The 26,956-nt window shown below is 40.6% G+C and overlaps 2 protein-coding genes across 2 annotated transcripts; both read left to right on the forward strand.

Moving 5' to 3' along the window:
- Positions 1-2,336: 2,336 nt before the first annotated feature.
- Positions 2,337-10,619, forward strand: LOC139444250 (proton-coupled folate transporter-like). Its single transcript, XM_071225174.1, has 5 exons — positions 2,337-2,413; positions 5,899-7,046; positions 7,751-7,834; positions 9,816-9,972; positions 10,106-10,619. Exons 2-5 carry the CDS (start codon positions 5,936-5,938, stop codon positions 10,197-10,199), a joined length of 1,446 nt encoding a protein of 481 aa, XP_071081275.1. The 5' UTR covers positions 2,337-2,413; positions 5,899-5,935; the 3' UTR covers positions 10,200-10,619.
- Positions 10,620-23,471: 12,852 nt separating this feature from the next.
- On the forward strand, positions 23,472-26,898 carry LOC139444243 (lysosomal proton-coupled steroid conjugate and bile acid symporter SLC46A3-like). The gene is made up of 4 exons (XM_071225166.1): positions 23,472-24,606; positions 25,893-25,976; positions 26,379-26,535; positions 26,733-26,898. The coding sequence occupies exons 1-4, from the start codon at positions 23,472-23,474 to the stop codon at positions 26,896-26,898; spliced, it is 1,542 nt and encodes a 513-aa protein (XP_071081267.1).
- The last annotated feature ends 58 nt before the right edge of the window (positions 26,899-26,956 follow it).

Genomic DNA, 26,956 nt, shown 5'->3' on the forward strand with positions numbered 1-26,956 from the left:
GAAGAAACTGCATAAGGCGCTACCGGGAGACGGAGATTTTGCACAGTATATCAGTGCTGATGATATATATGTCCATCAAAGTATGATGTATATGTCCATCAAAGTATGATGTATATGCAAATGCATGCCTATCTGTGGTTACGGGTGTATCGGAATGCAAACAATTGTAAAATTGTGTTTTAAGAAGGGCATACCCTCTTGAAATACAAAAGGAAATTATTCATGATTCAGTTGAATGCGCATGCTCAGTGCAGTTTGTGGTACAATTAGTTGTCGTAATAACGCTAATGTTGTGATGACAAAATACTAACGGTACAAACAAGCACCATTCTGCATGGACAGGTTTATATGAACCTGCTGGGAGAACTGCCACCTACTTATAGGAGTGTGTGTGTGTGTGTGTGTGTGTGTGTGTGTGTGTGTGTGTGCGTGTGCGTATGTGTGTGTGTGTATGTGCCCGTGCGTGTGTGCCCGTGTGTGTATGTGTCTGTGCCTTACTTAGAATGCCTTTTACCCAATCGGTGAGTTTTATATTTTGTGAAATTTCATATGTTAATGTGCAAATATTACAGACACTCACAGCAGACACGGGCTTCAACAGCTGCACGCCAATTTAATGTTTCCCGGTGTTGCTTGCGCTTCTTGCACCGGTAAATTTGGCTAATAACTACGCCGCATAGCACTCATCATAATATATATTTTGTGTATAATATATATTTATATTCATACCAAGGTAGACGGGCATTATTTACGTGTTTTTTTATATTGTTTCAATTCTTTTGCTGTGCAACTACCTTGTATGTTCAAGTGCCGAAGATGGAGGATTCCATCTAAATTGCAGGGGGCTGAGCCTTAGTTCCGGGTTTTGTGTTGGTGTGTAATGTTTTCGTAGACTACGTGGTGTAGGTAGGTTAGTGACCACCTGTGAAAATGAATCCTTAACATCAGTATGATGTCATGATGTGTTGAGAAACAATGAATATAAGAAATAAAAAAATATTATTTCAGCATCCATATTCTGTTATGTTTTATGAATGATTGGAGTTATAGTAATTAAAATAACCAGTACAGGAAGTAACTCAGGCTGGCCCGAACAAACAGGTGGTCGATAACGTGAGCAGCCATGCTGTCGAATAAGTAAGGTGTGGTTCACGTGTGTATGTACCGTCCTCCATATCAGTTGTGTTGAGTGAGGTCCAGATCCAAACTCGTTGCTTCCCACGAGTCCACAACTGAAGGTTGCCAACATTTATTCATTTGTTTGATCTTTCATGAAGCATCCGGAAACTTAGGGTGAATGGTAACTGGACTACGTAAGTCAACCAAGCACTTGGAGATGAAGACACTTCCCATACATCAACCCCATATATGGCAGTTTTATCATACTATGTGAGGATTTCTGCCTTTCTCATGTCAACAAGGATTTGGGTATAAATGACACTGGGGGGAGGCTACTCACCGACCTAGATTATTCTCTTGCAGACACCCTCGAAGATCCGGGTTAAAATAGGTCTTCAGCAACCTATCCTTGTCGTAAGAGGCGAGTATGCTTGTCGTAAGAGGCGACTAACGGGATCGGTGGTCAGGCTCACTGACTTGGTTGATGCATGTCATCGTATCCAAATTGCGTGGATCGATGCTCATGATATCAATCACTGGATTGTGTGGCCCAGACTCGATTATTTACAGACCGCCGTCGTGTACCTAGAATAGCTTGAGCGCGGCGTTAAACAATAAACAAACAAACACATCTCTTGCAGAGATAAGATGATATGTTTAATAACACAATTGCCCCTATTCCATTCCCATCCTTTCTAAGATCTAGCGGCCTATACTCATCCCCTTGTAAGGTCAAGGAAATTAGAGACTTGAAGATGTCCTCATACTCGACTTTCCCTTAAAGAATCACATGTATTGTTATTTAACCGAGTACATAACTTTATTTGGAGGAATAAAGTCTAACACCACCCGACCAAGATCAGCCTCGCCTCGCACACAGGCAACAATCAGCAACAAGGAAAAGGAAATGAATGGTTTAACATGCAGCGTAACCGAAGGAGGTCATCGTGCCATCAACTTTCATTGTTTTCTGCACAGTGTCAGTGAAACGGTAATGTGAGAAAGGCGTCATCAAAATTACATGCATCTTACATAAGCAACAAAAATAACGCATTGCTCACTAAAAATCAAGACAAGCGTTCGTTCAGGAACAAAATGGGGGTTTCCCTTGTTAATCTCGTGACAGATCTCGCATAGAGCTCCCTCACTTCCTTCTGCAGTTTTGCTGTGTAATGCGGGTAAAGGGGGGTAACTGCAGTGTATTTGTGCAGTAAGCTGGGGAAATCCAACCAGCTTGAAAGAGGAAGTTAACTGGTGGAGGCTTGAGGGAATCAAATCGTCTCTTCGCGGCACGGTGAGTTGATATATTACTTAAGTTTGGTATGGCATAATGAGGGCTAATCAATTAGTTACTTTATCGCAGTGACCACCGAATCGCAGGTTACATTATTCACACGTGGGTAGTGTTTAAATTGTCGTTTGTGATGAAACAATTTAACTTCCTTGTCTGCGCTGTGTTTAAGTCAATAATGCACATTTGTGCCCTGGCACTCACTACAATACAGAGGGCCTGGCAGAACTGCATTTCATTTGTCATGTTTACACGTAGCAAGTAAATACCTCTACAGACTTTAAGCTTGAATGCGTCATCAGCTGATGAAGATACTGTCGAAAAGAATTGTAGGCATATGTTTTCCTGACTCAACGTATTAAAGAACGTGGCCACAGTAATCTTAGCCGTATAACAAGTCCTACCAAGTCGTAGGATCAATAAATCAATCAATAAATTACTTGATATAATCACAAGCCGACAAAACGCAATGCACAACAAAGAAGTAAAGATCCACCTCAATTCATTGATGCTCCAGTTTCTAAAAAGCCACTCAGATATAAACAAACAGACGGACGGACAGACAGACAGACCAGATGATCAATAAAAGCAAACCCTAACCCACCAGGCTCGCAGCTCCCTACTGATAACGTGATTAGAAATTCATTACCATGAAATATTTCTGACTTTATTCAGTTAAATTATTACTATAAGCTGGGCAGAAAAATATTTTACTTATCGATAATAAAACTCAATTCGTACTTTATATAGGACTAAATAGAAGAGTAGGCAAATAGTTCCAGCTATCTCGTCACGCCGAGGACCAAGGCTTGATCCTCCACATAAATGCAATGTTAGGAAGTCAACTATTAGTCTACCACGCCATGATGTGGCTCACCTGTTTCCAAAAAATAACCCTGCTTTCCTAATCCTACTTATGCAGAATATTTTCAATGTTTGATTCTGAGAAATTGCGATATTATTCCAAGTTTAAAACTACTTTCTGTACTGAATATTATATCACTGCGTGTAGGAGTAGCGAAATAAGACGGTTATTGCGGTTAAGTGAGTTACCATTAAGATGTAATACAGGAAGACGAGATGGATTAGATTATTCCTTAAGAATTTGTAAACATTGTAATACTTGTGAAATAGATGGTGAGCTACATTTTCTGTTTAGCTACCCTGCATTTAATGATTTACGAAGTAATCATTTATGTTTTTTAGAAACTGAATATGAAAATGAACGTATTTACACTACTTTGATGAACACAGGAAATATCACATGGTTGAAGACGCTTGTAACATTTATCAAGAAAAGTTTATATTCTGAACAATATTATCATGTAACATTTGCCTCTTGTCACAATGTAAATCTGGCCTAATTACTGTGAATAAACCAATGTACTAACTGGATGCAACAAAACGATAGTATTTATGATATACTTTACTCTGAAGCTTTAAGGACGATATTGACAACATGGACACAATAGTCCTCAGACACAGCTATTTAATGAATATTTCCTTCCTGCATTGTTCGACGCTTTACAGACACGATTGTATATATAGATAGACAAGGATCTCATGAGGTGTGTCATAGCGTAAATAAAGAATGGGTTATATATAAATAAATGATAAGGAGAGAAGGATAAACAAATGGCAAATTAAACAATGGATAAATTAGTTAAATTATTGATAGAAAACTGACAATTAGACTGATAGATAGCGTCATTGCTATCCATGGACATTAAGTCAGTTACTGCCTCGATCTGTCGCACTTGATAAATATCTCATTGGTTCTCCTGTTTTTTTTTATAAAATGTACCATCCTTGATTATCTAGTGTATCACATCTACATCCGATTATGATATTCATCCTGACTTGGTTCCGGAATTGACGTCATAATCTACATAAATATTCTCTTAATCCACTTCACTAACTTAGCACGGAAAATATCACTTCTGAGTGCGACATATCTACATTCAATGTCACGGCCTCGTGAACTTGATCCCTAGATATATATAATCGAAACATGAAGCTGTTTTAAGTGAGTGAGTGTGACGTCTCTTTGAACAGCATTCCAGTTATATCACGGCATGTCAGCTTGATATGTGAGGAAATCCCAAAGTGAGGCCTCAAATGATCACACTTTGGTGAACCCCACGACCGTGGGTATGATGATCCCAACCCACGGTTCTGGGGTACCCAAAGGACACCGAATTGTATCACCTTAGACGACAGGGCCATCTTTGCCATTGTTATAAATGAAGTTTCAGATGGAAAGATATTTTGGGGAGTATTAAGAAAAGGGAAGTCTTTATGTTACAAGACGTACGCGTCCCTGTTGTCTTTGAGACGGCTTCGAACAAGACGAGTCGATTACTGGTGATACAGCCGCGGGGATTTTATCGAAAAAGAAATAAATTGTCCCAGAAAATTCTCGAAAAGTATAATTATGCTTCTTATAATTACGCTTCTTTCTTAAAAACATATTAAGACCCAAAGTTTTAATTAAAAATATATCCAGTTGTAACTGAAAAGATATCTAATCTCCAGCTAAGATCCAGCACCCCGATCCAGACAAATTTGACGGGGATCTTCCCACATTACTGGCAAAACTATTGTCATAGTCAAAATGATAATCAGTGTATAACAAGGCGTAGTTGAGGCCTTCTATATGTGAAGGCAGCATAGGAGACATAAATTATGAAGTAATGTTAGCGAGGACGCCAAAGAGATCAGTTTCCGTATCTGTGCTTGCACAAACTAGGCCTCTGCCGCTTTGTGACTTTTCGCGAATTGAAAACAATTGGATTTGGTCGAAACTTAACCTGGATTCGTTTTGTCGCAATGTGGGACATTTGGCTGCATTACGTAACGTTATGAGATGCCAGGCAGACTCGAAACAAACGTGACTTCTTTTAGACTGGAGCATCTTCCCTTTGGCAAAGGACTGTTACTCTAGCGGGCAGACCGATGGATTGCCGCCGCGTATGGCGATCACTAACTAAATCATGTGTAGGCGATTTTCTTTGCCTGTATGGTGGTTACGCCACTGTCTGAAAAAACAAGTTTCTGTTTTGAACTATATGGAGTGTTGTAACTATCCGACTGACAATGACTACCGAGTGATTTATATTTATATTTATGCCCACAGTCCAGTAAAACGTGTAATGTTTAGGTATCGTTTGTGAGAGATAAGAATGTTGTGTTAGACGACAGAAGAAGTTAAGATGGTATTACATGATGAAGACGTTATCACTCTTGGGTATTTTTGAGCTCTATAAGTACAATGTTTATTCCTAACACAGGATCGCCGCGAATAGATGATGCGGCCTTAAGCCAAAATCACACACTCACTCCTAATACAGGATATTTACCATCCCCAAACACACTCGCGTGATAACATATGTGAATATACTATAGTATGGGTTTTGAATTTTTACAATTTAGCATGGACAGGTGTTTAATATATTTAACTTTTTTTTTTTTCTTTTATACCAGTACAGAGAAATACAAACATCCATGTTGCGGTAGTCTTAAACGATGTCTCTACAGGCCTCATCCCGCATACCGCTTCTGGCAAGTCTGAACGACAGCAGCACTCGATGTAGTACCACCATGTCATTTCTTTTGCTCCTTCTGTCTTTGAGCCTCCACTTCTTCAACTACGCAATATGCTTCCCTGTCATCGTCTTCTACGTCATCGACGTCGTCAGCGACGAGAATCACTACAACATCAGCTCCTCACATCCTTGCAGTAACAGCACTCACCACCATCAGGAGATGGAGCTTCAGAAGAAGGTTACTGAGATTATGACACCAAATCCGTTTATATCGTTCTTCCCAGGGTTGGTCCCCACCTTGTTGCTTGGACCTCTCCTTGATAGACTGGGAAGGAAGATTGGTTTACTCATACCGATGGCGGGAACACTTGTCAAACAAATAATATACCTAGTGGTCATTTGGAAGAGATTACCCTTAAGAATTTTGTTCATCGGTAATGGGATTGAAGGCTTGACGGGGGGATTTGCTGCTATGCTGATGGCTGCATTTGGCATGGTTGCTGATCTCACACTCCCTGGAAAAGACAGGACGTTGAGAATCTCCATAGCGGAAGCAACTCAATCCATCGCTACATCCCTAGGAGGCTTTGCAACTGGATTCGGCATAAAATACTTACGATTCCTTGACTGCGTTCTTATCGCACTGGGTCTGAACGTTGTCAACATAATATTGACTGTCGCACTTCTTCCAGAGACGCTCCATGTCCGAATTCGAACTCCATGCTTCGCCATAATGAGAAACATCAAGAGATGCTTCAGTTTCTACTGCCAAGATACTGAGGACAGAAGGCAAATGACGTTAGTTCTTGGCATGGTTGCCTTCATCTTCACGGTAGCTGTCAACTTCTCCAAACCTGGCATAATGAGTATGTTCCTGATCAAACCCAACCTGTGTTGGGATCAAGAGAAGATCAACACCGTGATGGCAGTGAGGGTAGTGGTCTGCTGGCTGATCATCCTGGTCTGTATGCCAGTGTTCCAGAAGGTGCTCGGCATGGAGGATAGGACCATCGGGATCGTGGGGTGTGTTTCATCCATCCTGGCGTGTTTCATCATGTCATTCGCCACGTATGATAAAATTGTGTATGCAGGTGAGTCCTACTGTCTGAGCGAGTTGGTGAGTGAGTGATTCAGTGAGCGATTTAGTAATTCAGTGAGTGATTCAGTGAGCGATTTAGTGATTCAGTGAGTGATTCAGTGAGTGATTCAGTGAGTCAGTGATTCAGTGAGTGATTCAGTGAGCGATTTAGTGATTCAGTGAGCGATTTAGTGATTCAGTGAGCGATTTAGTGATTCAGTGAGTGATTCAGTGAGTCAGTGATTCAGTGAGTGATTCAGTGATTCAGTGAGTGATTCAGTGAGCGATTTAGTGATTCAGTGAGCGATTTAGTGATTCAGTGAGTGATTCAGTGAGTCAGAGATTCAGTGAGTGATTCAGTGAGTGATTCAGTGAGTCAGTGACTTCAGTGTCAGCTTCATATGGATGAAAATCCCGAAATGATACATTTGTAAACACAAATCTTGTTTGCTTCATGAGCACAGCACTGGTATGGTGCTGGCAAACCAATGATGAAAATAAGGGCGAATGCTGTATTCGAACCCGCGACTGCAAGACGCAACACTTCACGGCGGATTGTGACGCCTGGGACAAGTACGTAAATGCAGTTACTGTCTGAATGTGATGCTGGGGCAAGCATTTTGAGCAGTCTACATGTTGTAAAGAGTACCCTCTATCCTTGTTTCATTGTTCTGTTGGGTTGTGCCTACAAGATAAATATGCCAGTTTTCTTTACAGTTCTGGGAACTGGTGTGTTTATGCGACTGACAATTCCCATGCTTCGTTCCATTATGTCGGGCAGTGTCAGACAAGACGAACAAGGTAAGGAAACTGTTTTCAGTCAAAATTGGTATAGAATTGATTTTGAATACGCGGAAAACTGTTTTGATTGTTATCGTTTGTTAAGGCCGAGAACTCGGAAATTGTTTGCCGATGAAATAGAGGCGTTTTATCCGGATGTCTCTTCCTCTGAAGTTGAACAGTAACATCCTGATGCTGTCATTCTACACCGTTTAAATCTAGATTTTTTATCATCCTTCCAACTACTCAAATTAATTTAACCCTGATCGTCCTTGATTAAGACGTCCAATGCAATGCAATTTCATAAAACTTAATCTGGAAGTATTCTTGGAAAGCGAGTAAATATTCAAATTTCGATATTTTGGAAATGGTGGTCACTGCACACATAGATAGATTGTTATGATCGTTCGCTTTATGTTTTTTCGATACACGGAAAGACAACTCATTCAGTTTTGGTCAAATGAAGCGGTTTGTGTATGTCACATTGAGGGAGTTGGCTGTAACGCCGCTTTGGACCGAATCCAGTTATTTCACCATGTGTGGCTGTACCGCCTCCGTGGTCTGGTGGTAGGGCGTCTGCTCGGAGATTGGAAGGTCGGGGGTTCGATCCCGATTGTACTTGTTCTTACCCTACCCGGAAGCTCGGCATTAAGGGGCTAAAACAAGGGCTGGTCGGCACTGGTCAGTATACTGTGTCGGAGTAGGGTATTCATGTCAAACTGTTGCATGGTATCTCAGTGGGCGAGCACTATAAATCGGCATTTGTCCGGACCAGTACAAGCTCACACACACACGCGCGCGCGCGCGCACGCACGCACACGCACGCACGCACGCACACATATATGCACACGCGTCGGTATATAAGTGCAATAATCTTGAATGCGACGTTAAACACTATTTCACCTGACCTTTATGTGGCTGTGAATCGGACTGTGGAAGTCTCCCACTTTGGTGACACCAGCTGGCAGGGGTATCCTCCCGTTATGTTGGACACTCAAATAACAATATCATCATCACACTATGGTGTGATCCGGACAAAAGGCATGTCGCAGCAATGCAAAGAAACTAATGCACTCAACGTACTATCTGGAGACGTATAGCTAGGTTCTTAGTGACAGTAATTTATCGGAGCTAGACACATGCACGTGAATTGTTAATCTTTGACCACCGTAAGGTGACCATCACATGTGCATATGTGCATATGTTCTGTGCAGGTGCATGTCAGATCTATGTTCAGTGCAGGTGCATGTCAGATCTATGTTCTGAGCAGGTGCAACGTCTACTGTATATTACTCTGCAGATTCATCGTCTACTGCGTGTTGCTCTGCAGATACACCGTCTACTGTATGTTACTCTGCAGGTGCACCGTCTACTGTATATTACTCTGCGGGTGCAATGTCTACTGTATGTTACTCTTCAGGTACACCGTCTACTGTATATGACTCTGCAGATTCATCGTTTACTGTGTGTTGCTCTGCAGATTCACCGTCTACTGTATGTTACTCTGCAGGTGCTACGTCTACTGTATGTTACCCTGCAGGTTCAACGCCTAGTATATATTACTCTGTATGTGCACCGTCTACTATATATTACTCTGCATGTGCACCGTCTACTGTATGTTACTCTGTAGGTGCACCGTCTACTATATATTATTCTGAGGATGCGCCGTCTACTGTTTGTCACTATGTAGGTGCATCGTCTACTATATATTACTCTGCAGGTGCACCGTCTACTGTATGTTACTCTGTAGGTGCAACGTCTACTGTATGTTACTCTGTAGGTGCACCGTCCACTATATATTATTCTGCGGATGCGCCGTCTACTGTATGTCACTATGTAGGTGCACCGTCTACTATATATTACTCTACAGATGCACCGTCTACTATATATTACTCTACAGGTGCACCGTCTACTATATATTACTCTGCAGGTGCACCGTCTACTATATATTACTCTGCAGGTGTAATGTATGTTGCTCCAAATGTATTATGTTATTCTACAGGTGCTTTGTATGCGGGGATGGGATGTGTGGAGATGGTGTGTGCGGCGGTCATGGGGATGCTGACGATGTTGTTGTACCGGGCAACTGATGACTCTTACCCAGACACTACATTCCTCGTCATGGCCAGCATCATGACCGGAGTGCTCATCATCTTCATGTAAGTAGATACAATGTACATCACCGAAGCACCACTCACTCATGCATCGTTCAAGCATACGTCTGGGACGTGAACATGTGCTATCTTTCGAACATTACCTTTTGAAGTTTGAATATGTTTGTTTCCTTTGCAGAATTATGAACTTGACTAGTCGACCCAGCTATGCCAGTCTCGATGGATATACGCGGCTAGACGGCAACGACAGCGACAACAGGGACGTAAACTAGACGACAACAACAACGAAATCAGATACACGAACTTGACGGCAACGACAGCGACAACAGAGACGTAAACTAGACGACAACGAAATCAGAACCACGAACTTGACGGCAACGACAGCGACAACAGAGACGTAAACTACACGGTAACGACAGCGACACTAGGGTTGTCAGAAATGACAGCAACAACTAGGAACAGAACTAGACGGCAGCGACGACAAAGAAGTGAACTAGACGGCAAAAACGGTGCCAAAAGAGAAGTGAACAAAACGGCAACGCCAGCAAAAGCGCCGATAGAGAAGGAATTTAGACGACAACGAGTGCGTCCTTGTCAAGAACAAACACCTTTACAACTGTCTGTTATTCGACCATCAAGGTGGACAAAGAGACCCAGTAAACAACCGCTCTCTTTGCTCAATATAAATTAGGGGGGGGGGGGGCAGAAAGTACACCGAGTTTCTCTTTTATGTAATTGATAACTCTGAAAAGACTGTTGTTACCTTTGATTATATCGTTTTAACAACCACTTATTCCTGCAACAGTTTGTAAGAAATAATCAATGGATGGGTGATCTTGTAAACGAATATACATTGGATTATGAGAATGGGGTAAAAAATGAATTTGCAACCACATGCCCCTTTCGTGTTTGAAATGAATATGGGTGCCGAAAAAAACAAATGTTTTGATTATCAAAGATATATATATCTAAGATATCCATCAGCAGTTGTGTATTGTGCGAATTTGTGTTTGTTTCTATTATTAAGTTTTAAATCAAAATATGTTTTAAAAGTTGAAACACTGTACAACTATTCCTCAAGTGCTAACTAATCGCAAAAATATTTGATTTTATAGTATACCGCTAACGTAACATATTTTCAATAGAAACTCAAAATTATGATAAAAACCTCCAACTGATAGGTATCTTTTGTAGTTCAGTTGAGTTCGATTTTGTAACACATACATCCCTCCATCGGCCTCTCTCTCTCACTCTCTCTCTCTCACTCTCTCTCTCTCTCTCACTCTCTCTCACTCACTCTCTCTCACTCTCTCACTATCTCTCACTGTCACTCTCTCTCTTACTCTCCCTCACGCTCTCTCTCACTCTCTCTCACTCTCTCTCTCTCTCTCTTACCATTAGGCTACAACGACCTTGTCTATGTGTGTCTAGTAATAAATCTCGCTGTACACAGCGTTCTCACATACCTCCGCATACCCCTCTAAACCTACGATAGTAACTCCCACTCATTTCAACTATCAATATCATCTCGCTGCACACCGTGCTCGGCTGAATCTGGCGACCACCTAGAGAAGTTTCACACCTTTTGTCACAACTATCAATCGTTTTATCCAGCTCACACCAACACAGATTAACATTAAAATCTATGTTTATCTTGCCCAAGACAATATATGTCCATTGTGAAAGGTTAATTATCATGTATTCTGTACGTGTTCTAGTCGATTATATGCTTGTCTCAATCGTTCATATATATGAACACATTCAGTCACATACATATATATTGAATAGCATGTCTATATACATGCATTATAAACAGTTTGAGTGGGCGCTGTCAGTTATTCAGTTGTTATGATCGCTATCTGATAGGGATTCATTATCACATGCTTGTGATATAGTTGGAATCGCACAATCAACTTTGCTTTTTGCAGAGATTTGTTATAAACATGGAAAGGGCTTTGTCACTTCTATTTATGTTTGCATTTTTAACCACATTTATAAGGCAAACAGGTTTTGTTTCCTTTTACCAGGGACCATAAAATATGTTATGGTCTCTGCTTATGCTATAGATCTGTCATGTTATGTTATGGTATTTTATGTTACGATTTATACTGTGATGACATTCCGCTTGTTTGTTCTATAAGTTATCGTGTGGTGTTTGTGTTCTAAGCGTGCATTCTGTACTGAGAGTTGATATTTGGCTTTTTGTAATAAAATCATATTACGTTTGTTATCATTGAGTGAAGTTATACTGCCTTGTGAGTTTTCGAAAGTTTACGAAAATGTTTCATGATAGACACAATTTTTTTTTTATGGATAACAACTTCTTTAATACTGTAAAAGGCGACGTTTCGGTATAGATCCTTATACCGTTGTCAAGCATGATGTTTCATGCGGTCATTCTGTAGATGATCTCCTATAACTGATCTCCAGTGTCCACTCCTTAGGGGCCGACCATTTGACATTCTGATTAGATAATATGGTCGAACCAGTAGATACAGGATCAGAGTACATGTCAAGGTTACATGTGTCATCCGCGGGGCTGCCAAACTGCCACACAGCCGCTGTCCAAAGGTCAATTCTCCAGTCGTAATCCCTATTACGCCACCCACAACATCGCGCTACAGTGATCAGCTGATTAGTGATTCGGTGATTACATGTACCTGACCCGCACTTGACCGTATGTAGTCTCTCATGTAGACACGTAGACTGACATTTAGTTCCAGTAATAAAGTAATCATATTTAAAAATCTATATCTACAAAATAAAGAAATAAAATCCAAATGGAGTCCAGAACAATGCTAAATTTCAGAGCTGAGGCATTCTCGACTTGCCAAATCATTCTAGAATGGAGTTGGACTCCTTTTTACTTTTTTCTCTCCAAGGACTGGGAAACAAACTAGCAGACCCGGAAACAACAATATCCGAAAACTGCAGCTCAAGGATACTCTTGGCGCCTCTTTCTTATATATATCAAAAGTAACTTTCACAAAATTATCGTTGATATGTTAAACTAGAGGATGTGCAGTCTCATACAGATCCTGATACAAAACTGTCCATGATATGTATCCGAAGACCCCTAAGCAGGTTTACATTACCTTGGCAAGACTTTCATGATAGTTCTTCAGTTTCAGGAAAATGAGGATATTTTATGGACTCCTTTCAATTAGTATATGTATTACAAGACAATTTCAGATAAAAGTAATAAATTATTTGTTCCTGAACAGTGTTATTCCACAATCACACACTTAACATTTTAGTGGGAGGTGGGGACATTGACATTATGATAAGACAACGGTAAATTGGCGTTAAAATAAAGGAATGAGTATATTAATATGCTTTTACGCCGCTTAAGAGCAGTAATCCAGCACAATCATAGCGATGACACCAGAATTAGGCTTCAGGCACTGTACCCGTGTGGAAACATGACCAACGATGATCTGATTCAGACAGTACAAACATAGTGTTAGAGTCCTCATCGAGGAGGCACTCTCAAGGAACGGAGAAGTCAGCCTGTTTACTATGCTTACCCATACTTACGTACTTGACCATGCTAGAAGTCTAAAACATATACGACAGGAAAAAAGCCAATGGTCAGTATGAGCATGGACAATAATGTCCACACTAATATTTCAAAGGCGTCAGTAGGTTTATTAGCGGACATTACCAGTCGTCCTAAAAGACCTAATTGATACTACGTTGTCCTTCTTTATACTTACTTACTTACGTTTGGAGATTTAACGTGCGCTTTCCGACTGGAGCGTATTTCGCACACGGGCCCGGTCGGGCCATTTAGCGTGGTTTTGAAGGGAAAATAAAGGTGTTGCAACCAGAGGGGGGTTTTAGTGGTTGCTTATATAAGTTTTGGAGATTTTGAAATTTGGAATGCATGCCTAGGGGTGTGGTAGTGTACTAAGGGAGTGTGTTGGTGTGTGTTTGTTTGTTTATGTGGTGTGGTTGAGTGTTTTTAGATGCGGATCATTAGATTGGTTTTAGTTAAGTATACGCCTAGTGCTTTAAATTTTTCTATATTGTTATGTGGATTTAGGATTGATTCTAGGGTTATGGCTTTATCTACTTTTAGATTTGTTTGGAGTGTTGCTCGGTGGGTTTGGTAGTGCGTGCAGTGTAAGAGTGCATGTTCTATTGTTTCCAGGTGTGGGCAGTGTGGGCATTTTCCGGTTGCGTGTTTTTTGATTTTTAGGAGTTGACTGTTTAGTTTAGTGTGACCTGTTTGGAGTTTGGTGATTATTCTATCAATTTTCTTGGATGGATGGAGGATTTTAGGTTTGGTTAGAGTTTTTTTGAGGATTTTGATTATCTGTGTGTTTGTTTTTAGGTATGTCTTATGCCATTTTTGGGTGATTTTACGTTTGTTAATGCTTTTGATCTCTGCTTTAGATATTGGTAGATTAAGGCTTATTTCAGGAATTTTGAGGGATTTTTTGGCGGCTTGATCGGCGTTTTCGTTTCCATATATTCCTACGTGGGCTGGGATCCAGATAAATGCTATTTGTTTGCCTGCCTCTGTTAAGTTATTTGCGCTTTTGAGTATTTGGTTAATGAGTTTAGGGCGGTTTTTGGTGTTTTTATTTTGGAGGGCCTGTAGTCCACTTAGTGAGTCTGTGAGTATTAGGATTATGTTTTTTAGCATGTTGGTTATGGAGGGCGGATGCTATGCCCATTAACTCTGCAGTGAAGATGGATTGGTTGTTTGGGAGTCGATAAGATTGAGTGTTCCTATTTGGTTGTGCTATGTGGACTCCGAAACCAGTGCGATTTGTGATCGGATCGGAAGATCCGTCTGTGTAGATGTGGCACCAATTTGGCCAGTTTTCGTGTATGTAAGCTAGTGTGGTGGATTTAGCTATGTTTGGATCGGTTTGTTTGTTTATTGAGTTTGCCAGAGATGTGTCTATTTGGGGGATTTTTAGTTTTGGGGTAAATATATTTGATGGTTTGCAGTTTTGTTGGAGGTTATCTATTTGGTTTTCGTTTAGGTAGTTGAAAATTCGTTGAGATATTGGAGTAAGTAAAGGGTGCTTCCTAGTTAGAGCCTGGTTACGAGGGCGGATATTTTCGTTTATGAGGTTTTGGATGAGAGGGTTTGATTGGGACGAGGCCCAGAAATTAAGGGTTAAGTGTTGCCTACGTAGGTTTAGTGGCATTTCTCCTGTTAAGGCCTGAAGTGAAGTGAGAGAGGTGCCATGTTGGGAACGTGTGACTATTTTAAGAGCTTGGTATTGGATTGAGTCTAGTTTTTTGGTTAGGTTATTGCTAAGCGTATCATAGATCGCACATCCGTAATCTAATTTAGACCTAATTAGTGATGTGTAGAGAGAGAGTAGAGTATCTTTGGAGGCCCCCCAGTTGGAGCCGGTGAGGCATCTTAGTGCGTTTAGATCTTTGCTGCATTTAGTTGTTAAGTTTTTAACGTGGGCCTCCCATGTTAGGTGTTGATCGAAGATTAGCCCTAGGAATTTGGTTTGTTTTTGGAACTTAATTGGTTTATTGTTTAATTTAAGATTTGGGGTGGTGTGTTTCATTTTTCGGTGTTTGAAGACTATTCCTGTAGTTTTTTCGGAGTTTAGGGAGAAGCCCCACTTGTCTGCCCATTGCTGTATTTTATTTAGGGATTTTTGGAGTAGATTTTGGGAAGTTGACATACTTTTTGTGCGGATCCAGAGGGCTCCGTCATCTGCGAATTTGGATGTTTTAATTTTAGGGGATAGGCCCTCGAAGAGGTCATTGATCATTATGTTAAAGAGTGTTGGGCTAAGAATGCTGCCCTGGGGAGTGCCGTTTTCTAGGGGACACTGGTCCGATAGAACCTGGTCTATACCCACTGTGATTTTTCGGTTATTTAGGAAGTCCTGGATGTAGTTAACGATTTGTCCTTTTAGTCCTATTTTTTTAAGTTTTTGAATTAGCCCGTTGTGCCAAACCATGTCGAATGCTTTTGAGAAGTCCAAGAAGATGCCTGTAGTATATTGTTTGTTGAGTTGTCCTGTTTTGATCTCCTGTTCTAACCGGGCGAGATTGTCTAGAGTTGAGCGGCCAGGAGTGAACCCGCTTTGGTCTGTATTTATGGTGTTGTTTAGAGTTAGGTAGTGTTGTAATCTATTTTTGGTCATAGATTCCATTACTTTACATAAGTTTGAGGTCAGAGATATTGGCCTGTAAGAGTTAGCTTGGTTTGTAGGTTTGTCGGGTTTAGGGATAGGGATAACTAGAGCCTGTTTCCAAGAGGTTGGTACCTGGCCGTTTAGGTAGATTAGATTATAGAGTTTGAGTAGTGACTGTAGTAGCTTGGGAGGGAGTTTTTTGATTATTTGGTAGGATGTTAGGTCTAGTCCTGGGGCTGTTCCCTTTTTCCTGTTTTGGAGTACATAGTTTAGTTCTTCTATTGTGAAGGGTTGGTTTATTTCTAGGTTATCGTTTAATTCTTTGGTAGGTTTGGATTCTGTTTTGAGTTTTGTTTGGAATTTATCACTGAAGTTTTTGTTACTGCTGATGGTCGAAAAGTGTTTAGCTAGGTTATTTGCTTTTTCGCTGGGGTTGGTTGAGTTATTTATATTAGGAGTTTTTTTGTGTCTTTTTAGGCCTCTAATGGCATGAATTTTGCGCCAGACCGTCCTGGCATCTGTGCGGTTATTTAATCCCTCGCAAAATTTTTTCCAGTCCCTGGTTTTGGCTATTTTGACTAGGTTTTGGACCTCATGGTTTAGTTTGTGGGCTATAGGTATGTAGTTATGGTCGCGTTTGGCTTTATTGAAGGCTTTTTTACGTTTTTGTCTGGTTTGTTCTATTTCCTCGTTCCACCAGGGTACTGAGGGTTTGCCTGATTTGTTTGCTTTTCTAAAGGGTATTGAATTTTTAGCTGAGGTGATTATGTATTCTGTTAGGTTTTTGCAGAAGGTTTCTGGGTCATTATGTTCTATCTCGTTTAGATTGGCTTGTTTGCAGATATTTTGGAATTTATCCCAGTTAGCCTGGTTATAGTTAAATTTGGGTTCTGAGTTTTCGGGTTTGTCGGGGACGTTGGTATTTCCTATGGTTATGTTTATTGGGAAGTGGTCACTTCCTAGTGGGGCGTCGTGAACTTCCCATTGAGTGCTTTGGGCTAAGTCTGAGGTGCATATACTTAGGTCGATAGCCGACATGTCTCTATTGCTTTTATCATATCTGGTTGGTTGGTTATTGTTAAGTAATACGAAATCGTTGGCCTCTATCCATTCAGAGATTATTTTACCGTGATTGTCTATTTTTTCCCCCGTGCCCCAGGAGGGGTGGTGGGCATTAAAGTCTCCTAGGAAAATTGTTAACTTTTTGCCTATTTGTTGAAGTATGTTTAGATCCTCTGCTTGGATTTTTTGTTGATGCCAGTGGTAGATATTTATGATGTTTATTTTTTTGTTGTTTAGGGTGATTTGAATACCGTTGGTTTCTAGGTTTGGGGTGTTTATTTTGATCTCTTCATAGTTTAAGTCTTCTCTAATTAGTATGGCTAAGCCTCCTGATGCTCTAGTTGTTTCGGTTTTAGGACGATCTGTTCTGACTATGTTATAGTTGGCTAAGTTAAATTTTGATTTATTTGAGAATTTAGTTTCTTGGATGCATGCTACATGCGGTCCTTTGTTTAGTTTAAATTTTGCTTTTAGTTCGTGGCTGTGCGAGTTAAGCCCGCCAGCATTCCACTGAAAAATATTTAGTCCTGCCATTATTTGGGTTTTTAGTGTTTGGAGATTGGTTGTTTTATGGGATTATTTTATATATCTGAGATAATTAGTTGGTAACCTGTATTGAAGTCTTTATAGTTTTGGGTGGTGAGTTTGAGTTTGAATGCTACTTTATGCAGGGCTTTAGTGCTAGCATCTGGATTTATTTGTTTTAGCATGTAAGCTAGAAGGAGAGTAACACTATTTAGCGTGTTTTTGGGGAGAGTTTGGGGTTTACGTTGTAGTTTTTTGGTTCTTTTAGGTGCTGAGCGTGTTATTTCGTTTACGTCATCATCGGTTTCTACTTCGTAATAGTCTGAGTTATCGTTGTTTAGTTCTTTATAGTTAGAATTATAATTATATAGTACAGGAAATACAATAATTGCCATGCAACACCAGAGTTCTCAGAGAGACTTTTGTTTGCAGCTGCCGAGTTCACGGGTGATGTGTGTATGTTCTCAACACAGCTGTCTCTCGCCTCCATGCAGGCCACAAGGTCAATGCCCATGTCTACGTCTGTCGCCCGCGGGCTTATGGTCAGCTTGTTGAATACTGTACAAATTTTATGGTCCATTACGCTTTCAAATTTGTTTGTTCACCCGTACAATTAATGGACACCTTCAAGGGAGCTAAACAAAAATATTTAGTTCTCTGTTTGGCGGCGAGAACCTCTGTGAGGTCAACTAAAGACAATGTTTTAATGTTCAACAAAAGACTACATCATACAAGGTATTCTGTACACAACAAACAATTTAATCAACAATCCCAAGCAACCTCAAAGTTTACACAATTTATGAATAATAACGTCTTTTATTCTACTGTAATTGCGACGTTTCGGTATAGATCCTCCGTTGTCAAGCAAGGCTGAATAATGAAACACGGTAAAAAATATATATTATACGGATGATTAGCAGTAATAACAATGACATGAATAGGTTGAATAATTACAGACGGATAATACTGTAACAACATGATGGACAGGGCGCACTAACACTTTGACACGTGATTAAACAGGAAGCCAATTAAACAAGAGTAAGGATTACACAAGGGTTGGGTTATTACTGTTCTAATGAGTTCACAGAAGGCGGATAGGATGAAACAGCCTTGATGTTGTTATGTAATATGCACGTGGCAGCCTAGCAAGAGGTGAATGATCAGTTGATTTACTTTTTTTGTAAATCAACGGATCGTTCCTAGTCATCAAAGGATTAACAGAAAATACGTTGATTGATTGATCACTGTTATCTTGCACAGTCAAAAGTGAGTGTTTACATGTCTAGGTTTATTAAAACAAAGGGAATACACTCATATCATGGCGTGAAGTGCCGATGTAAAAACAACATACTTTGTTCAAAGGGTTAACTGATAATACGTTGATTGATTGCTCATTGTTATCTATCACTCAATGTATTTTTTAGGAACCGTTGACGTTATGAAAATAGTTGTCACGTGGGCTTTCTCAGCCGACCCGTGAGACTTGACACCTGTGTGAAACACCTGAAACAATCTAAGTGATCAGTTGAGAAACGAACACGGGTTATAATACCCCGAAACGATATATATCTTTACAAATACTTGATTGTTACAGAGACACATGACATCGAATAAGTTTCTTTGTACAGCTGCAGACGAGTGGGATATTGTTCCTTAGTGTGGATATTCACGGATACATTCCTCGAACAAGGAAACTGCCTAAAATTTAAACACATAAATTTGGTAGGTTGTAATTATGGTATTTGCATTTTGTTTTCCTTCATTTGCTGTAGCATTGAACCGATTCGTTCTTGTTCCTCTACGTCTTCGTTGGGAAATTCTCCAATGCGCGATAGACGTTGTTTTCACAAGTCTTTTCCTTTGTAAGCGTGTATATATTACCGTCAATTTGTAAAATGTGATTCTCTCAGGCAATTTATAAAATGTGTAAATATTTCAATCATTTTGACTGAAAAATCTGTCCAGATTTGACTAAAATTGATTAAGACGATCAAAAGGGCCTCAAAACATCACAACGGCTTATTATGTAGGATTAGAAGCCAAACAACATAGAAATGTTCTTTCAACGTAACATTTTCAGTCTCTTGGTGATGACATTAAACATCAAAATGTTTGGAATTCGTTATCATGATAATACAGATGGAAATTTTTAAAGTCACTTTGTAAAATAACTGAATATTTAGGCGTTTAATAAATTTGAAAATGTTACACATTTTGACAGTAAAACAATACACACACTATAAAAAAAGGTGAAATATTTACTTTGTGTTGTAAGTCAAAATAGTGTAAACGAAAATCGCAAAATTACCAAGCAAGTGACTTATCAAAACTTCGTCACCATTACCGATGCAACCCACAAAGATACCTACATTTCCTTATTATCTCGAAAACTGTATTTCATTTTGTTTATCAATGTGACCATACGCCCTTATTACTATCCATAAAAGTGACTAATGCGCTTACGAATGGCGCAGCAGAGGTCGTGAACTAGTCTAGATTTCTGCTATACGTCCGGGGGCTCACTTGGAAAAAACAATAACAACCAGCCCCGAGGAATTGCTTTAGATCAGTGCCCCTTTAAAGGGTCTTGCGCCGACTGCGTCTCGAGCTCTGTTTGGTACTAGAGGTGTGTGTGATGAGTGCATCAGTTGACGATTTGTTGACTAATCTATCATGGACCCTCTGTTTATTACGTAAGGCGGAAACTCATTAGTGGGCCGTAGTCCGCCTTTCCTGTCAGACAGATTGCAGACATCTCATGTCTCATCTCACTGCTGCGACTATAAAATATTTGCAGGAAGTTGTTACATTAGAATATCTGCAGGACGTTGTTACTATAGACTATTACATTGTGTACTGTGGTTTCATAACGAATCAATCAAAGAGGATTGGTGTCTGCTGCAGTACTGAAGCATTTGTCTTTGAATGTCGCGTCCAAGATTATTGTGACGTGCATGCACGTGCATGTGTGTGGCTTCTTGTACTAGTCCGGACTGATGCCGATTTATAGTGCTAGCTCACTGAGATACAATGCCGCAGTTTAACATGACTACCCCACTCAGACACAGTATACTGACTCCGAGCCGACCAGTCCTTGTTTTAGCCACTTAATGCCGAGCGTCAGACAGGGTACAAACAAGTATAATCTTTTAACGTCTTTTGGTATGACGCGGCCTGGGATCGTGACACGTTTAGTTACTGATGTATATGGGATTCTGCAATGGATAGTAAGAGATGCACCCACACGTACATATACATAATACACGACAGGTATTCTGTCATCTATAATGGCGCATATGAGCAGAAAAGTAATAATGTCTGGTCGTTGTACCATTAAAGATGTTAAATAACTGATAATTCTGGATAAATCTGTATCTGCCATTACAATCTGTGCAAAAAAACATACCCAGATACCTTTATCTTCCTGATGAACTTTGTCAGTAACTTTAACTTGTAAAAGTCCTACATGTGGACAAGGTTCTATTAAACTTATTTTCATTTCCATCATGTTTTCATGCATTTTTGTTAGGAAAATTACAGACAGACAGACAGACAGAATATTTTATTTTCGTCTCACCTCAGATACAGATAAAACAACATATACAACTATATATTACTGATCCATCCCTTACGGGATTATGAGAGACGTAATTATATACATATAATATTTAGTATAAAAATAATACACACTTAACGTAATCATCCCTACTATCTATACACACGTGCAAGTCTAAAACATACTTACAGGTTTGGGCACAAACCTTTCATAATATTGAGGCAAGACATGAATATTTAAAATGTTTCTTCGTCAGGGGCTGTAATAAAAGCAGGATAAAACTGACAACATAATGCAAACATATCTATTGTTGAATGCTTGTAAAGTTGACACTTGCGTAACACATAATCTCTTCCTATGTGTACTATGGACCCGTGAAGATCCGGGGTAAAATAGGTCTTTCGCAACCTATGTGCGCTTTAAAAGGCGACAATGCTTGTCGTGAGAGGAGACTAACGGGATGGGTGGTCAGGCTAGCTGACTTGGTTAATGCATGTCATCGTATCCCAATTGCGTGGATTGATGCTCATAGCTGGGATGAGTGCGGCGTTAAACAACAAACACACAAATCGTATCTCTGCGCCAAGTAAATGCTTTATTTTGTATCAAGTCCCAGTGGGCGTTTTTGTTCAATACAAATACTTGATTCTTGATTCCAAACATTTGACGGGAGGCTATTTCAGCTTGGCGTTAGTGGTGTTCAATAGACTTACTTTTATTTTATGGTCTCTGGTGATACTTATACATAGGGTCATGCATGGGTCAGGCACCTAATATTAGATCAGTTGCTGCGCTGGGCAAATAAATGTAGGCTGTTTAAACCAAACGTCAGCCACAAAGAATGTGATCCATGACAACCGTTTGGCCAGGTGACCGTAGTTCTGACCAATGGAATTATAGGAAACAGACAGATGGGGCGCGCTGGTCCTTTGTCAATCAGCCGAGAGATTTGGCCGCCCTGACGAATACTTTACCGAACTAGAGGAAATGGACTAGTGTTGTGTTCGACACCGATGACGCGGAGCACCAACGTTTCCTTTGGATACATCTCAGTGGAATCTGACGTCCCCGTACCTTTCTCCGGAGCCATTCGACAGATAAAGGTTCGTCTTAACACTGTGCTTTGTTTCATCGCCACGGGGCTACAGCACTGTCACATAATTCAGACAATTCAGTATAATCATAATCGTCTCAACTAAGCTTCTTCCAAAAAGTGCGATCTCTCACCATCACAATTTATTATATTACTCTTTAACTTTGTGAAATTTGGCCATTGTGTTTATTGACCACTGGACCGTCCCGTGTATAGATATTGGACATCCTCTTTTCTGTCACCTTTTGCATGGGACGCGGCAATGTTTTCACTGCTCCGCTTGAGTGACTATCGTGCATGACAAATGCGGGGCGTCTGAACAGTTTTCTTAAACACATTGTGGATACGCAGAAGGAAGTGTGACGTACTTAAACAGATATTATGTAGACCACCTATATATTCATGGAATACTGTGTTATAAGGTACACTGAGTAAATACCCTTCCAAATCATGTTAAGCAGAGTCACCGTCTGGACGATTGATTAATTGTAGAGCCGCTTTAGAAGTCCTCAAAACAACATATAATGCGCCTTCAATGTAAGACACAGGTAGATTAAATCTCATTGGCGCAAGATAGCTTTTGTTCGCTTAAATATACCTACTATGATGTAAATAATACGTTTATATTCTATTCCAGTCGTATTTAGAGACCATATCCAGGGAGCCTAACGGGGACCGTGAACCTTATCTGTTCGATAAGAGATGACCAAAATGACAGTAGTTGTTTCTCAGTTTAAAACAAATACTGACCCCGACAATCCGACTTTCGGACTTTCCTTACGGCTAGTGTAATTATAGTTGGTGTATTTGAATGACCGGACGGAAAAGCACCAGACTTGATCTTTCACTGGAATATCTCCGAGCCATCACGTGATGGAAATATGGTGCCCGGTCGAAAATAACTGAAAGAAGAGCTTTATTTGTTTTTTAATTTGGGGATCTAACCTCATTACGTGTGTACCTGAAGGAGTATTGTGAATGCTTGTACATCTGTTCCGCAGCTGTGGTCAAGTTACAAGTGGACATTGTTAGACCTCTTTATCGTGAACATTCTGTATAGTGGACTCTTAAAGGCCGCTAATGGTTGTGGACAAAGGAATAACATACATCAACACAAGGAGACGTGCGAGTACACGGTTCAGTTCACAGTTTAATGAACTACTATTGAGGAAGTAGACCGACAACGATGGACAACGGTGTAAAACAGTCTGACGTAACGTCCCAGGACGACCACAGTGATGTTCAAGAAAAACCCAAGTCGTACGTTAAGGATCGAGTTACACTCACTGTCGTTTTGATGTTGTACATGTGTGCGAACACCTCTGTCCTACCAGTCTACACCCAGTATATCCACTCACGCTATGAGGATTTCTACAGTAACGACGCAAACTCCTCGACAACACCGCCAAGTAAACCACCGCATCTTGCCTATACCAGCGAGGACGCTGATGAAGTGCAGGTGCGTGTTCAGCAGTCCACATCGTATGCGATCATCAAGTTAAGTCTGTGTGCACAGATTCCCCCGGTCATCGTCAACATGGTGGTGGGGTCGTATTCAGATCACATCGGCAGGAAGGTGTTGTTTATTTTACCGCTGCTTGGATGTAGTTGTAAATATATAGTTTTCATTCTGGTTCTCAAATTCCATCTTCATCTCAACTTCCTCATCCTCGGGGTTCTCCTGGACGGTTTATCTGGTTCATCAAGCACCTTCGTTCTCGCCAACATGGCGTATGCAGCCGACGTGACAAAGACCCACGCGACAAGGATGCTCGCCATTGTGATTGCCGACAGTTCGGTGTCTGTAGCTATAGCAATAGGTCAGCTCATGACAGGCCTCCTCATCGAAAATCTTGGATACTTCTACCCACCTATCATTAATACAGGCTTAATCCTGCTTGCCATAGCCATTGTCACATTTGGCCTTACGGAAACGGTAAGGGAACCTAAGGTTAAGAACCTTTCACCGATAGTTCATATTAAAAAAGTGTTCGGATTTTACGTAAACAAAAGCCAAGACAATAAGCGCTGCATATTTATTGCCTGTTTGGTTGTCTTTGCCCTTTTGACCATCGGGTGTAGTGGTAGAAATACAATTGAGACACTGTATCAGCTGGGTCGACCGTTCTACTGGAATCCTGTACAGATAGGTTACTTCGGCGCCTACGCCACAGTATTCCAGACCCTGTGCGGACTCGTGGCCCTCAAGATGGGGTCAGCATGTGTGCGGATAGAAGTACTGGCTGTGACGGGGATCTTCCTACTGATGGGGTCTCTGATTCTGGAGGGCCTGGCCACGACAGACATCATGCTGTTTGCGGGTAATATGTTAATATGTATATGACTTTATAACTATGTATACAATTACCGACTATATACTTCTTGGATACTTCCTAGATACATTGAACGTCCCTTGTACAAGCTCAAGGTAGGGTGTCTGAAAAAGTATATATATATATTTTTTCTCACGACTCATGACTTACAGTAACACGTGGGGCGGTCGGGTTGCCTAGCGGTTAAAGCGTTCGCTCGTCACGCCGAAGACCTGGGGTCGATTCCCGACATAGGTACAATGGGTTTCTGGTGTCCCCCGCCGTGATATTGCTGGACTATTGCTAGAAAGCGGCGTAAAACCATACTCACTTACTACAGTAACACATACTAATTGCAGTATTTTTTGTTACTGGTTCGAGTCGGCCTGGTGATCTTTCTCGGTTTGTCACAGTGCCCAGCACCATGTCAATGGGCGTGGTTCTCACCACGTTTCATTTTGGGCTTTCCCCTTACAGCAGACCGCCTCGTGTTTAGTGAATAGACCACCTGCCCAGATAGCGGAAGATAATTTGACCCCCCTGGACACTTCATGCCAATTAACGTTAACAGATGGCACGTGTTATCCTGTTTGGCGCTCCATATTCAGGTGACAATACAAGGACTGGTCGTCTCGGAGTCATTATACTTTGTCTGAGAGGGTATCTCTATGTTAAACTTTGGCATGGCATATCAGTGGGCTGGCACAATAAAACCGGCATAAGTCCGGACTAGTCCAAGCAGCCACACACAAGTGCATCCTCGCTATATAAGTGCAATAACCTTTAACGCAACGTTAAACCACATTTCACCTCACCTCACCACCTCCCCACATCGCGCTGACACGCCGTGATGTAACTGAAATACTGTACAAAGCAAACAAGCTCACAATTTCCGCTGTTGCCTTTTCTTGTGTGTTGCTGGAGAGAAATGACGCTTTTAATACTTACTAATATTTTAGATTTTACCAATATTAGTCATGAGGATAAAGTTTTACCATGTCCTCCCCTTTTTCTGCTACGCTGCTGTCAAAGCCTGCAAATATACTCTCAAAAGTAGAAAATATTAGATTTATCAACCAGTGATTTTTCTGCCATGTCATTCTTTTAAATGGATGATATTTTTATTTATTTTGTATTTATATATTTTATATTAGTCTCTCGTAATCCTGTAAGAGAGGCTTTTTACAATTTTAAGTCAAAAGTTTTATTTGTGCATTATTTCATGTTTATTGTAACGAGGTAAGACTTGCACAAACAACCTGTCTGTTTATTTAATTCATTAATGTCTTCTTCAGTGCCCTTCGTGGCGTCGATAAGCGCCGTGACGTTGCCTGTGATTCGGTCAGTCATGTCGCACATGGTGGATGCTCACAAACAAGGTATGAACATTTGGGTTTCCGTGAATCTACATACCATATGATAGACATGTATCGGTTACAAAACTTAACATACCAGATGTTATGGTTTTAGGGGCAATATTGTTATCCGTTTACCTGTAAGAAGACGAATCATTTGATAGTAACATTACAGTAGGAAACATGCTGAAATAGATTTGTAGAATCCTAAATATTGTTAAGGTAAACGACTTCATATTTATTTATTTCATATATAGGTCAAATGCATCGTATTAAGATAATAAAATGAAATTATTGTTCAAAGAATAGCACCAGTTGATATGGTACTACAATAAGCTTTGTTGTTAGGTTTGATGTTGCTGTTTGTGTCATGGCAGATGAAGAAGTGTTGTTTCAAAAGCAGTACATGTATTTCCATCACACCAGGTGCAATCTTCTCAAGCATGGCCACCGTCGATACCCTGTGTGGAGCTGTGGGGAGTTCGTCCTTCACCTTCTTGTACAGCGCCACCGTAGACACCATGAGAGGGATGGCGTTCTTATTTATCGCGGTCGTCATATTCATGGCCGCCTTGACGATGATGTACGTAACCTATTCAAAAGTATTTGATTGCTTGGTGCTTGTCTCCTTTTTTCAATCATTTCTTATAATTTCAATCATTTCTTATAATTCTCTAAAAAGCTTAGGTAGCCCGTTGTCTAAGTAACGGCGTTTTATTTCTAAGCTGCCATGATCCACTGATGGGTGTTCGAATCATTTACGCTTCATTTGTTCTCCAGCGTGGTAATCGTGAAGTCTCCTAGACAACCGGACCGTGACCTGTTTCACTCGCCACCAGAAGATCAAGACGCACCGGGACTTGGATGTACCCAGAGCACCAAACTGCTGGGAGGAGGACCTGAGAAAATATACTTAAGCATGGAGAAGTGCTCTGCTGTTGTATGACAGTATGAACTGACGTAACTACGCCACATAAAGCATGTTGAACTGCAAGTGCTAGGTC

The sequence above is a fragment of the Haliotis cracherodii genome, unplaced genomic scaffold (genome assembly GCF_022045235.1).
Source record: "Haliotis cracherodii isolate W230 unplaced genomic scaffold, xgHalCrac1.p SCAF_5, whole genome shotgun sequence".
Classification (NCBI taxonomy): domain Eukaryota; kingdom Metazoa; phylum Mollusca; class Gastropoda; order Lepetellida; family Haliotidae; genus Haliotis; species Haliotis cracherodii.

What these genes read in the sequence shown, in the direction of transcription:
- LOC139444250 (XM_071225174.1), top strand. Translation starts at nt 5,936, where the DNA reads ATGTCTCTACAGGCCTCATCCCGCATACCGCTTCTGGCAAGTCTGAAC. An exon ending in TGATAAAATTGTGTATGCAG is followed by an intron (nt 7,047 to 7,750) that starts GTGAGTCCTACT and finishes TTTTCTTTACAG; the next exon opens with TTCTGGGAACTGGTGTGTTT. An exon ending in GGAGTGCTCATCATCTTCAT is followed by an intron (nt 9,973 to 10,105) that starts GTAAGTAGATAC and finishes TTTCCTTTGCAG; the next exon opens with AATTATGAACTTGACTAGTC.
- LOC139444243 (XM_071225166.1), top strand. Translation starts at nt 23,472, where the DNA reads ATGGACAACGGTGTAAAACAGTCTGACGTAACGTCCCAGGACGACCAC. An exon ending in GGTGGATGCTCACAAACAAG is followed by an intron (nt 25,977 to 26,378) that starts GTATGAACATTT and finishes CCATCACACCAG; the next exon opens with GTGCAATCTTCTCAAGCATG. An exon ending in ATGGCCGCCTTGACGATGAT is followed by an intron (nt 26,536 to 26,732) that starts GTACGTAACCTA and finishes TTTGTTCTCCAG; the next exon opens with CGTGGTAATCGTGAAGTCTC.